The 14,825-nt window shown below is 46.1% G+C and overlaps 1 protein-coding gene across 1 annotated transcript; it reads right to left on the bottom strand.

The window, feature by feature from the left end:
- Nucleotides 1-5,621: 5,621 nt before the first annotated feature.
- Nucleotides 5,622-9,149, bottom strand: LOC125554430 (uncharacterized). Its single transcript, XM_048717990.2, has 2 exons — nt 6,245-9,149; nt 5,622-6,153 (listed from the first exon to the last, which is right to left on the bottom strand). Exons 1-2 carry the CDS (start codon nt 9,147-9,149, stop codon nt 5,750-5,752), a joined length of 3,309 nt encoding a protein of 1,102 aa, XP_048573947.2. The 3' UTR covers nt 5,622-5,749.
- Between the last annotated feature and the right edge of the window lie 5,676 nt (nt 9,150-14,825).

Here is a 14,825-nt window from a genome sequence, read left to right as displayed (position 1 = left end):
ATTCATATCATCGCAAACTATGTTCAAATACGAGTATAATGATATAACTTCTCGTGACATGCATTAACATTTTGCTACTTACTTCTATGATTAAAAGTTAGCACAAAATACGAAGAAGACTAATAAATTAGGACGAAGGTAATACTCCCTCCCTTCCTAAATATAAGTCATTTTAGAGATTATAATATGGACTACATATGGAACAAAATGAGTGAATCTGCACTTTAAAATATGTCTATATACATCCATATGTAGTCTATATCGAAATGTCTAAAAAATACTTATATTTAGGAACGAATGAAGTAGGTAAAGAGGGAGGCTCCTCAGCGACAACCGAAACAGGAGATCTTTAATAATTATGGGTGTGTCTAGGGTTCATCTAGCAAGTTCCCTCTTTGTTTGCCATTGTTTGTTGTTTAGGGAAAATCTACTATATTCTTTTCGCCTCTAATGTACGTGCTCCCTCCATATATATATATATATATATATATATAGAACCTAATACGTTTTCCGAGGTTCACTTTGACCATGGATTAGAGCAGTAATATATGACATGCGTGTTACACAAAGCATACCGTTACATTCATATGTGAAAGAAGTTCTAATGATATAATTTTTATATCGAACATCTCATGGATTGTTAATCTTGTCAATGGTCAACCTCGAAAACTGTATTAGGCCCTATATATATGGTTGGGGGGGAGTACGCAAAGCATGGTATATGGGTCGGTCGGTCATGTTTTCTTCTCTTCCTTTCTAGCCGAAGTCGGAATAGGGAGGCGATCTTCTTCCATCCGATCTCCACCGGTCAGGGTGTTGGCCCCCTCTCCCTCCGGCTGCTGCTCCGGCGGTAGGAGGGAGGGGACGGGGGGGTTTGAATTTGTAGGCCGTGGTGCGTCGTTAGGATGGTGGGAGCGGTGCCCAGCCGAATAAATTTGCCTCAACTCCACTCCCACACCGGCCGTGTCCTTTATGGCGGCGTCTTGGAGTTGATGCAAATTTTGGTTTCTTAAAACCAAGATTACAGGGGTTTACCTCAAGCTTAACCTTAGAAATTTTTCCGAATGGGTCGGTTGATAGGTTACATCGTCATGGTTTATATGATACCCTGAGAAAAGGAACCGATAGAAGAACTATTTTTCTCAAAAGATGGTTCTTATGTTAAATAGTAGTCTAACATACCTCTTTGCATCGCTTTCGTTTCTTTGAACCATATGGCCGGCTTGCCTTGTTCTCTGGACAACTTTGCCTGAATAAAATTGGGCAAAGAGTAGGAAATACTCCTTCAAAAAAGAGTAGGAAATACCTCTCGACCACTGGTCGGGGAGGCAGAAGCAGATGGCCAATTAACAAAGTATTACACTGCAAATCCGAGCATATATAATGATGTAAAGTATGTTGATACATAGAGTCATCACAATAAAGTGTTGTTACAGTACAATTACTCAATTTCATCTATTAAGGAGTGGAGGCTTCAATCTTGTTGAGACAGCCGAGCAGCTGGCATCACGTTATCACAAACTAAACTAGTAGGTATTTCCTTCCCGTCAGCCCCACACGGACCGGTCTCGGCAAGATGTTTCGTATCTAGTTTAGTACAACGTGTTTTAGTCATAGCCCACGCTTCTCGGGCACCCTCTTGACAGGCCGAGACTTTCCACACTTGTAATCGGCATAGAGCCCCTTTCAAATGATCAGCGAGCTCGGACATTCCTTCAGTGATGTTTTTGTCCGGCCATAAAGTCTTAAATACGCAGTTCATGGATATTCGAGATCGCTCGTGCAGCTCTTTAATATGTTTTCAATGTATCTATGATCAGGAACCCCTTTCAAATGATCGGCAAGCTCGGACATTCCTTCACCGTATGCCCAAAATATTCATACCATGTTTACAATACGATTTTGGTGCACTTTCATATGATCAGGAGCCCTATAGGAGATGTCAGCGATGTCTTTGACAAATCTCTGCCTCCAGGAGGCGTGGGGGTGATGTCTCTAAAGTAATTGTTGTTGCGTTCTTTCCATAGGCTCCAGGGTGCAATCAAGAAGACATCCATGAACATTGGTCTCCCCCAGGTGGCTCTAGCATGCTCCAGTAGTTGCAATCTATGAGTGTGATTGGCCCAGTCAACCCCTATGTAGCGCCAGCATGTAGAGCTGAAACTACAATGGAAGAAGAGATGCTTAACCGTCTCTTCCACATGCAACCCGCAGAGAAGTCAGTCAAGATTACTCTCCACGTTAAAATGACGTCTCTTCAGCATGTTTCTTGTGTTTATTCTGTCAGACAGCAGCAACCGTACAAACATTTTGATTCTTGGTATGCAACTAGCTAGTTTTCCACAGCCACTTCAAAGCCTCATGAGCTTGAACCTCTTTGTAACAGAACGTATAGTAGTCTTTGGCTTTGAATTCTATCTTCCCCCAAACATATGTCCATCTGTCATGCGAGCCCTCCACAAACTAGGTGTCGGCCACATCACTCTGCATCTGTCTCGTCTCATCACGCGCTTGTGTTGATAGGGGGAGCCAAAATGCCTCCCGGCGATCAGCTGTTAGCAGAAATTTAGTTGCCATTCTGATTACATGCTTGCTCGTTGCATGGTACTTAAAAACATTCACAATCTGTCTATCAATTATAACATTATGTATACTGTACTTGGTTTTTTTTTTGCGGGGGGTATAGTGTACTTGCTATCTCCCAACGGTAGTGGTCAATTGATTTTGATATCATATAATACCAATGCTTATATGATTATATCCCGGGGTGGACACGGTCCGGTCCGGTCCGATCCCGGTCCGAGCCGCCGTTTGGACCGGCCGCCGGCGGTCTGAGCCAGACCGGATCGAGAAGAGTGGTGGTCCTGTTTTCAGGGACCGGACCGGTCATGGCAAAGCTCGGGCCAGACCAAGAGGACCGGCCAAGAGACAAGGCAGAGCGCGCACTGGAGCTTCGGCGGCGGCTGCTCATCGGGGATGCAGCGCTAGAGGAAGCACAGCTCATCGACGAGATGTCCGCAAGCTTCAGAAGAACCAGAGGAAGCTAGAGGAACAAAGAAGATCACCAATGGCTGCTCAATGGCAACGAATCTGGCACGACGGCCGGTGGACTAAGATGAAAGTGATGATGACCGATGCGGCGATGTAGGACCTCCCATGTCGTTTTTTTGTCTAAGACGACGAATCCGAGTTAGGCGCATCCAATGGAAGGTTTCTGGGGCTGGAGAGTCCAGTGGCCGCGCGGACGACGATGCCCCGCGGTGACGGACGTAGACGAGGAGGTTTCTTGCGCCCCCGCCATGCCTGGGTCGCCACGAACCCGCCACGGCCCCGCCACACCCCCGCCTTGCCGCCGGCATGCCCCAGCCACGCCCCATTCGGTGCTCACCGTGCTGCCGCCATGCTCCCGCCACGGCGATGCAGTGTATTCTCGGTCCTGTGAGCTGGCTCGGTCAAAAACCGGATTGGACCGACAAACTTTCGGGCCCAAATCTGTAGCTCAGACCGGCTGTTTTTTTTTAACGGGCCAGGACCGAGCCGGCCTGGACCGAGCGGGCCACGAGCTGGTCCAAAAGACCGCTCGTTTCGTCCAGCCCTAATCTAATCAAGTGCTTTGCACTCGTTGCAAAATATCTGCTGATGGCAACATGAACAGGATGCTGCGATCGACGGCCTGAACAGTTAGACCCACATGAAGATCCTTCTGAAGTGGATGTGGGGGAGGAGGATCATCAAGCTCTCCTGCACACAGGTCGGCAACACCAAGAAGTTCCTCTGCTCCCCGTTCACCGCCGCCGACGCCGAGACGGCTGAGGAGCCATCGCCAGCCGAGGAGCAGCCAAAGAAGAAAGGGTGGAAAGGGAAACACCCAAAGTACCAGACCAAGAAACAGCGGGCTGGCTGCAGCGGCTTGACTGTGGTCTTCGCATTTTCCTGCTGCTGTTTTTCTTTTACTTAGCACAGAAGAAGAGTTTGTCGTCATCTGTTGACATAAAAAAAAATTGGGATGGACCATTTGTATTGACACAAATTACGCTGGCAGGCCGGTTTGTTAGGCTCTGTTGTAGACTCGCTGGTAGAATAATGATGAGATGATAATCTAGTATTCCCTCCGTTTCGAATTACTTGTTTTTTCTAGATACAGATGTATGTAACATTATACATCTTTATCTTCTTTTTTTAGAAAAGAAGGGCGACTCCCGGCCTCTGCATCTCGGAGATGCATGTGGCCACTTTATTAATTATTCTCGAGGACCTTACAAAGTATTACAACAATATGCCTGAATCCGTCATCTTGGCAACATATGCCACTACTCCTATCCATATGATAAAGGGATGCTAGCTGGGCCAAATACACAGACCACTCACCTTAACCTATCATCAAAAGCCGGAAGCCCCAGCCAAGCCACATACCAGGTCCGGGGCACAAACTGGTCTGACGCACTCACATGTGTCGTCGCCGCCATCTTCCACAGGCCCGTCTTCAGAGTAGATATTGAGGCTTCTACCTTGTCAGGTCACTCTGCCATCGATGCCACCATGACGCCAGACAGCCACCTCCTCCTGCGCGAGTCCATCTACACGCATCGGGCACCAAGTCTCCGCTGCGCCACGCCGCCGAGATCCGCCGTCTTCGATGCAGAGGAGGAAACACCGCTCCACCTCTGGGCGCATCGCCGGCCACCTGCCGTGATGTCGTGCAAGTCCAGCTCTAGGAAAGCACGCAGGGAATCACGATCTTCAAGACGACGCCCTCAGGAGGGGAAGCGACATATCACGCCATCGTCTGGTCCTGCACAGTAGGTCCTGGGCTTTCGCCCGAAGAAAGTGACCCGAGAGCGGAGGAGGTCGGAGAACTCCACAACGGCCCCTAGGAGGAGAGCAACATCCGCAGACACCGCGCCGTCGGCTTTCGCCCGGAGCAACCCTACCTCCGCACCCTCACGCTGCCGGACGATGATGGGGGAACCCCAACGCCGCCAGCATGCGAGCCCACTAGCCCAAGCACCTCTTGCCCGGCGGCGGCGCCATCACCACGCACGACCACCAACCTCACCGCCGGCCGAAGCTAACGGGACAGATCGGCCGAGCCCGCCACAGCCAGATCTGAAACCTCGGGACACCGTCGCGTCGAGGCAGCCACAAGCAGCCGGTAGCCCATCACCTGCGAGAGGACGAGGACGCCGCGCCGGGCAGCCGCCACGCCGACCGGAGACGCCGAGGACGAGAAAAATCTAAGAAGTAATTTGGGATGGAGGTAATATCTATCACCCTTGAGATGCGTTGTCTGGGTTTTGTGTGATTGCACTATGTAACCGGGGTGAGACAATGGGCTGAGCCAAAGGTATATCCAGAAAGACGAAAATGGTGTGCTTGGTAGCCTGCTTACAGGCCGAACAGGCCCACGCGGGATGAAACTGTGATGTTTGTCTGCCCGCATATTTATGACGGTTTTCTGTCTCAGTGTTCAGTGTTTTCTGCAAAAACCTTGAAAATTTCTGGCGCCGTAAAGTGGCACTATTTGGTGAATTTGACTCCAAAATTGTGATATTATGAACAACTCATACATGCACGATTTGGTAGAAAATCCACTCCCTATAGTACCGAGGGTGTGGCGCGTATAGCTACCGAGAAGTACAGTTACGATACAATCTCCTCCTATGCCCATATGCATACCATGCATTCTAACACAACACTGTTATGAAATCAAGTAAAAATACACCGTTATGAAACCCAAACAAAGAACTAACTAACATTGAGCCAGTTCCAGTGACGGCATGGTAGCAGAGTAACTCTTCATGATGTTCTCGAGCCTCACAACCACGTCTGTCATGCTTGGCCTCTGGTCAGGTGATTCACTCGAACACATCAGACCCAGTTCGAATATTGGCACAAGCAAGTCACTGCTCGTGCACGCCAATGAAGTGCTGGTCTGGTGATTTAAGCAAAAAATTATTTCCTCAGCTTGAGCTATCTTAACGTCCAAAATGCCAGTAAGGTTTGCTGAAAATGCTTGCCAAACCCATTGCCTAATGCTCAATTCTCCCCCAAACATGGCATCTGTGGGTCTTTTCCCTGTGAAAACTTCAAGCAGTATTATTCCAAAGCTAAACACATCGCTCTTTCGTGATGCTTTCCCCATGAATGCGTATTCTATTGAAGAATGAAAAATATTTGTTATGATAGAATCTAACAACACATAACTTGACAAACTAGGTGTTCAAAGAGTTATCGATGCAAGTACCTGGTGCCATGTATCCAATAGTCCCTGGCATACTCTCTGAAATCAAGGAGTTGTCATATCCAACAAGTAATCTTGCAATGCCGAAGTCCGCAACATGCGCCACCATCTCATCATCGAATAGCACGTTTTTAGGTTTGAGGTCGCAGTGCAACACAACTTGATGATGATGGTGGTGCAGATACTCCATTGCTTTTGATACACCAAGCATAATATCCAATCTCCTGATAAATCCTATCGATTCTCCATTTTCAGAGTGCAAATGTACATCCAAGTTACCTTTGGGCATGTACTCAAGTAGTACTGCTCTGAATTCAAAGTTGGAGCAAGTACTTAATATCTGTATCAAGTTGCGGTGCCGAGCCATCCTTAGCACTTGACATTCTGCATCAAAGCTCCTCACAGCCTGCTCGACATGCATGTTGAGCACTTTTATCGCAACCTCCAAACCATCTTGTAATTTGCCCCTGAAAACTTTTCCAAAGCTTCCAACTCCAAGCAGGTTGTCCTCGCTGAAATTTTCAGTGGCACGAACAATCTCGAGATAGGAAACTTGTCTATGACTGATAATATTATCCATGCCAATGGAAGTCGTAACTTGTAGCTGCTTTTTACTTTTCTTCATGATCATTAGGTAAATGAGAATTGCTATAGCTCCTACAGTTACCAAGATAGCTGGGAGAACAATCCTTAGCAAGTGTCTCTTGTTTTTGTAGGAAGTGTCTAGGCAAGGCAAAAATCCTAGACGTGAGGCACCACACAGCCCAGCATTTCCCATCAAAGATAATTTTGCACTGGTGTTTAAGAAAATACCTCCACTTGGTATCTCACCTTGGAACTCATTGAAAGAAAGGTTCAACCTAGTCAGTAAAGTAAAGTTGGCTAAATACTTTGGAATGGTACCAGAAAGGTTGTTACAAGATAGGTCCAACCGTGTTAGAACGATTAACTCCTTGAACGAGCCATCGATTGAACCTGTGAGTGTGTTGTGTGATAGGTTCAGGAAGCTTAATAGTCCAAGATTCCCGTATGAAGTTGGAATACTACCAACCAAGCTGTTGGCTGATATATCTAGAATGTATATTTGCTTCATGGAATCAAGATTAGAGGGCAGTGCACTTGTAAAGAAGTTGTGAGATAGATCTAACACACGAAGGTTACTAAGATGAAACAATCTTTCAGGTATTGCTGACGAGAGATGATTATCTGCAAGCGACATATATTCTAGGTTACTTAGGTTACCGATGCCATCCGGAATGGCGCCAGATAATTTATTGCCCTGGAGGGATAGCCTGTGCAATCTTGTCAAGGCACCAATCTTTAACGGGATTGGGCCAGACAGCTTGTTACTAGAAAGGTTTAGCTGCTCAAGATTCTCCAATAATGCAATGTGTGCTGGGATTATGCCGCTTAGTTGGTTCTCTGCAAAGGACATTACCCTAAGACCACTTAGATTTGATACTGTCACTGGAAGAGCCCCGGTTAAATGATTCCCGGCTGCACTGAGGTATGTCAATTGTGTGGAGAGGTTACCAATATATGCAGGAATGTTTCCAGTGAAGGAGCAATAAAACATGGCAAGCAATCGGAGTTGTCTACAGTTTGACATAGTGGCCAAGAACTCAAGGGTCCCATTGAACTGATTCATTCCAATATGGAGACGGTTAAGGTACCTGAGGTTCCCAATAGTTTCGGGGAAAGATCCAGTTAATTGGTTCCAATCAACTAGCAGATCAGATAGTTGGGATAGGTTGCCAAAATTAGCTGGAAACGGACCTGTTAGTTTGTTTGATGTAAGACGTAAATCTGTGAGCTGACTCATTTCCCCTAGCTCGGCTGGAATATTTCCGCTTAGGTTGCAGAATGAGAGGTCAAGAACACGGAGAAGAGTAAGATTTCTGAGCACACCTGGAATTGACCCGCTAACACCGTCGTTGCCACCTATAGTAAGATAGGTGAGTCGTGATAGTTGAGCGAGCCATTCTGGGACATTGTCCACAAAGGAGTTTCCAGCTAGAGAAAGTTGCACTAGTAACTTGCAGGATACAAGGCTTGAGGGATATTGACCTGTGAAACTGTTGAGACCAATGAAGAAGACAGTTAACATGGGCAACTTAAAGCTTTCATTGGCAGGGATTGTTCCTGTGAACTGGTTAGATGTGAGGACAAGCACGTCAAGTCTAGACTTGTTGAATATGGTAAGAGGTACAAGTCCGGACAGCTGGTTATATTCAAAGTTGACCCATTCAAGCATGGGACATGCGGCAATACCTTGTGGTATTGGCCCAGATAGACTGTTGTTTTGGAAGTCAAGATGGGTTAATAAAGGCGTGTTGTTGAAGAACTGGTCTGGTATGAGGCCACTTAACTGGTTCAGCCCGAGATGTATCCTCCTCAGGCTGTTCAAGTTGTGGAGGAGTTGATCTGGGATATGTCCGGAGAGAGCATTTCGGCGTAGAGAAAGGCGTTGAAGCTTTGTGAGGTTTCCTAGGGTATCGGGGATGGCGCCTGAGAGGCGGTTAGAGCTAAGATCAAGATCGGTGAGGCGACGTAGTCGGCCTATATCGGATGGGATGGTGCCCGTGATCTCTGTGTTTGAAAGAGTGAGGACGGCGAGGAAAGAGAGGTTACCGAGATGAGGAGCGATCTCTCCTTGGAGAGGAACGTCTGCCAGCACAAGAGCAGTGACGCGCTGCCGGCGGCGGCTGCAGGAGACGCCAACCCAAGAGCAGAAGGATGTGCCGGCTGTCCAGTTCCTAGACAGAAGGCCAAGCGGATCGGAGAGCCCGGCTTGGAAGGCCACCAGAGCTGAAAGGTCAGAGTCGTTGCTGGAAGCAGCAGCCACGCTCGTGATCACAAGAAGAGAGATGGAGAGTAGCATGATGGGAGAACGTAACGGATGGGCCATGCTGCTAGCTAGCTAGAGTGGTGCTCACAGAGGACTAGTAATTTGGTACTACCATCTATAAGCCAGCTGCTCTCTACTTAAGTAGTACTGCAGGTTAGAAGAACCCAGCAGCTTCATAGACTTGATGACAACCCGTTTCAGACATGGCGCCGGGTCTTCCCCGTTACGCACGCTGCCTCGAAATCTCCTAAGACGCATTCAAATGAGTGAATTCGTCAAGGCCAGTACTAGGCGCCGGCCGGCCGGCCAAAATTTGAGCCGGTCACTGCGCGTACGTCCGATGCACTTTTTTTTAACCTTCTGATTAATTAGCTTCGTCCCAAAAAGTCAAACCTACAGGGAAAACTTGATACAAATAAGGGGGCACTACTGGAATTTTCCTTTTTGCCGAGTGCATTATGTCAGGCACTCGGCAATAGTATCTTTGCCAAGTACCTAACTTGGTAAAAACGCGAAACACGGCAAACAGGCACCTTGCTGAGCGTCGTGGATAAAACACTCGGTAAAACAACAAAACACAGCAAACAGGGTTGTTCATTTTGACGGGACGGACAATTTTCATGTTGAAAACTTTTTCATTTTAGGCCATATTAATTACACTTTTTGGTATGCTAAATATTAATATAGTCTCAAATAACCAAGGTGATGACCATATTCATTGCATAGTTTATTATAATGTTCCCAAATTAGACATATAGGTGCATCTTGACATTACAAACAATGCTGTGTCAAGTACAGTTTCCTACTTTTTTCTACAAAGAAATCAATTTTCATTTTTGAAGTGTCAAAACTGGGTGTTTTTTTGTGAAGCAACTACAAAAATCAGGGTGCAAAATGGCACCACTCGAATTAGCACACTAAGTAGACCATATTTTATGCACAATTCCCAAGTTTCATGGATTTTCTAGTTTTCCAGCTACTTTCGCACATTTAAATGACTTTATGTCAATTTCTCAAAAGTAATTCAATATTGAACTGCAAGTGTGTAATAGCTCAGTCATAAAAAAATAGCAAAATAAATATTTTTAGATAGACATAGTCATTATATGGGAGAACCACTTAGAGTTTATTTGTGAGATTCAACCCCTTGTGATGAATAGCCATGTTGACCATTTTGACCCCATTTTGGAAAAAATGAAACAAAAATAATACAAGTTTAAAAAATGCAATTCTTTCGCATGGAGTCCTTCTATGTGTACTAGTTGCGAGGAAAAATACCAAACTTTCAATATAATAAATTTGAAAAAAAAATCCTTAACAAAACGGGCTATCGTGTATAAACATTCATGGCTTTCAAGTCAAAGGACCAAGGTGATGGTCATATTCATTGCATAGTTTATTATAATGTCCCCAAATTAGACGGATAGGTGCATCTTGACAACACAAACAATGTTGCGAAATAGAGTTTCCTACTTTTTTGTACAAAAAATGGTTTTCATTTTCTAAGTGTCAAAAATGGGTGTGTGTTTTAAGCAAGTACAAAAATTAAGGTGCAAAATGGCGCCACTCCAATTATCACAGTAAGTAGACCATATTTTATGCACAATTCCCAAGTTTCATGAATTTTCTAGTTTTCTAGCTACTTTCGCACATTTAAGTGACTTTATGTCAATTTCCCAAAAGTAATTCAAAATTGAATTGCAAGTGTGTGATAGCCCAGTAATAAAAATTAGCAAAAAATATTTGTAGGTACACAAGTAGTCATTATATGGGAGAACCACTTAGTGTTTTCAGAGATTCAACCCCTTGTGATGAATAGCCATGTTGACCATTTTGACCCTGTTTTAGACAAAATAAAAGAAAAAGAATACATGTTTAAAAATATGCAATCCTTTCGTATCGAGTCCTTTTATGTGTACTAACTGCGAGGAAAAATACCAAACTTTCAATATAACTAATTTGAAGAAAAAAATCCTTCACAAAACGGGCTGTCGTGTATGAACTTTCATCACTTTTAAGTCAAATGACCAACGTGATGGCCATATCCACTGCATAATTTATTATAATATGACCAAATTAAACATACAGGTGCATATTGCCATTACAAACAATATTGTCAAATGGGTTTTCGAACTTTTCTGTAAAAGATTTTTTTTTCATTTTTGAAGTGTCAAAAATGGTTTTTTTTGTGAAGCAAGTACAAAAAACAATGTGCAAAATGGTACCATTCCAATTTTCACAGTAAGTTGACATTATATTATGCTTAGTTCCCATGTTTCACGAATTTTTTGGATTTCTAGCTACTTTCACAATATAAATGACTTTATGTTGATTTTTTTTTGAAAGATCCAGCATCGCTGGCATTCATTGATAATAGCAGGAAGCAACAGAAAACAACAAGGTGATGAAGGTCCTAGGACCAGAGGATCCGAAGATCAAAGACAAAAAGAAAAACAGCAGCCTAAAAGCTGCAACACCACACTCCATACAAACCATACTAGGCACCGCAGCTCCGACTCCGACGATGAACTACTAAGGAAACTGGGCAGGAATGGCGTCACGGAGGGTCGCCGAACGAACCACCTGTCACGCGTCATCGTATACCACCGGCCCCCACCGCGGCTTCGACTTCACAGCAACAGACAGTCGAGGCACTCCCTCGGACACGCCGGAGAAGAAGAGCCGACTACCACAACCAGAGCCACACATCCAACATTGCTCACCGCCGTCACCGTTGCCACAGAAGCCACCGTGCACGTCCAGTCATAGGAAGCACCACAGGGATCAAAGTCTTCAAGACGGCGTCCTAAAGAGGGGAACAACGTCGAAGACGGCGCCACCGCCCGACCCTGCAGCAGGATCTAGGTTTTCACCCGAAGTACTTGATCCGGGAGATCTGACTGTGAGACTCCGGACGACGCCTCCAAGGAGGATAGCGACGCCCACAGGCGCCGTCGCCGCCGGCCGGCCAGAACTGGCCAGGCTTTCACCCCGGGCAGCCACTCCCACGCAGCAGGCCAAAAACGACCCGTGCCTCCACTGGACCACGCACCCCACACACAGCAAGCGCGCCATCGCTATGTCGGGCCACCACCAAGCCTCCCCGACGACGGGCCTGCAGAGACCAGAACGGGTCCTGCACTCCGCATCCAAACCGCGGCCGGAGCCTCGCTGCTCCAGCACCGCCTGCGCTCGCGAACTGGACGTGGTCACCACGCGCCACCACGCCGAGATCCACGCAGCCTGGAGCCCTCCTACCCCTCACGCCTCCTACACGCCACGCAACCACGCAGCCTGGAGCTCCAGCACCGACTTTATGTTGATTTTTTTAACCAGGTTTTGTTCGAGAGCAACACTCGGTAAAGTGTGCATGTCTCTGATTGGTTGGAAGTCAGTGTCACGGATCGATGACATGGCAAGCAGGTAGCCACACATCTCGTATATCTTGTGCGCGAGAGAGAGAGAGGGAGAGAGAGAGCATCTTATTACATTAGAGAGATGCTCCCATATTTATTTCATATTTTTTGATAACTTTTAAACTATTAAAAGTTTAGCGACCCTTAACTAGTTTTGTGACAAGCTATGATAGACACAGTTTTACCTATATATATATATATATATATACACACACGGTGGCGCTATTTTGAGCGAGCGCGCAGAATGAGCTTAGCATACGCTCCGGTCGGTCCTAATTATGCGGACAGGTCACGCGGAGAAGGGCTGCTCTACACCACTAATTTATTGAGGGTAACGGTCTATACAAGAAAAAGTAATGCATTTAATTTTGTTACCATGTGTGGTTCACTCCATCCCGATTCTGAGGTGACTATTCATTGACAGTAGTAATAAGGATAGTGTACATGGTAATGGACAAAGATTCTTTACTAGGAAAAGGGTTATCAATGGTTTGATCCCACAATATAGTAAAACCTTGTTAACATATAGTGACGAATTACTGCATGCTCACTAATTGGCAGCAGTAAAAAGGATGGAGTGGATGGTAATGAAAAAAATAACAACAAAAAATTAGAGATGCTTCGATTCTGCGCATGGTAAACCAAGTACCACTACGATGTGAACTAGATTATTGACTCTAGTGCAAGTGGAAGACTGAAGGAAATATGCCCTAAAGGCAATAATAAAGTTATTATTTATTTCCTTATATCATGATAAATGTTTATTATTCATGCTAGAATTGTATTAACTGGAAATATAATACATGTGTGAATACATAGACAAACAGAGTGTCACTAGTATGCCTCTACTTAACTAGCTCGTTGATCAAAGATGGTTAAGTTTCCTAGCCATTGACATGGGTTGTCATTTGATTAACAGGATCACATCATTAGGAGAATGATGTGATTGACTTGACCCATTCCGTTAGCTTAGCACCCGATCGTTTAATATGTTGCTATTTCTTTCTTCATGACTTATACATGTTCCTCTAACTACGAGATTATGCAACTCCCGTTTACCGGAGGAACACTTTGTGTGCTACCAAACGTCACAATGTAACTGGGTAATTATAAAGGTGCTCTGCAGGTGTCTCCGAAGGTACTTGTTGGGTTGGCGTATTTCGAGATTAGGATTTGTCACTCCGATTGTCGGAGAGGTATCTCTGGGCCCTCTCGGTAATGCACATCACTTAAGCCTCGCAAGCATTGCAACTAATGAGTTAGTTGCGGAATGATGTATTACGGAACGAGTAAAGAGACTTGCCGGTAACGAGATTGAACTAGGTATTGAGATACCGACGATCGAATCTCGGGCAAGTAACATACCGATGACAAAGGGAACAATGTATGTTGTTATGCGGTCTGACCGATAAAGATCTTCTTAGAATATGTGGGAGCCAATATGAGCATCCAGGTTCCGCTATTGGTTATTGACCGGAGACGTGTCTCGGTCATGTCTAGTTCTCGAACCCGTAGGGTCCGCACGCTTAACGTTTCGATGACAGTTATATTATGAGTTTATATGTTTTGATGTACCGAAGGTTGTTCGGAGTCCCGGATGTGATCACGGACATGACGAGGAGTCTCGAAATGGTCGAGACATGAACATTGATATAGTGGAAGCCTATGTTTGGATGTCGGAAGTGTTCCGGGTGAAATCGGGATTTTACTGGAGTACCAGGAGGTTACCGGAACCCCCCGGGAGGTTAATGGGCCATAGTGAGCCTTGGTGGAAGAGAGGAGAGGCGGCCAGAGCAAGGGCCACGTGCCCCTCCCCCCTAGTACGAATAGGACAAGGAGAGGGGGGCGGCGCCCCCCCCCCTTCCTTCTTCTCCTCCACCTCTTTCCCCCCTCCACTCCTATTCCAACTAGGAAAGGGAGGGAGTCCTACTCCCGATGGGAGTAGGACTCCTCCTGGCGCGCCCCCTCTCCTGGCCGGCCGCACCCCCCCCCCCCTTGCTCCTTTATATACGGGGGTAGGCGGGCACCCCAAAGACACAACAATTGATCATTGATCTTTTAGCCGTCTGCGGTGCCCCCCTCCATCATAGTCCACCTCGATAATATTGTAGCGGTGCTTAGACGAAGCCCTGCGTCGGTAGAACATCATCATCGGCACCACGTCGTCGTGCTGACGAAACTCTCCCTCAACACTCGGCTGGATCGGAGTTCGAGGGACGTCATCGGGCTGAACGTGTGCTGAACTTGGAGGTGCCGTGTGTTCGGTACTTGATCGGTCGGATCGTGAAGACGTACGACTTCATCAACCGCGTTGTGCTAA

This window comes from Triticum urartu, chromosome 4A, assembly GCF_056163025.1.
Source record: "Triticum urartu cultivar PI428250 chromosome 4A, HENAU_Tu73, whole genome shotgun sequence".
Taxonomy (NCBI): domain Eukaryota; kingdom Viridiplantae; phylum Streptophyta; class Magnoliopsida; order Poales; family Poaceae; genus Triticum; species Triticum urartu.
This window is presented reverse-complemented; position numbering and strand designations above follow the sequence as displayed.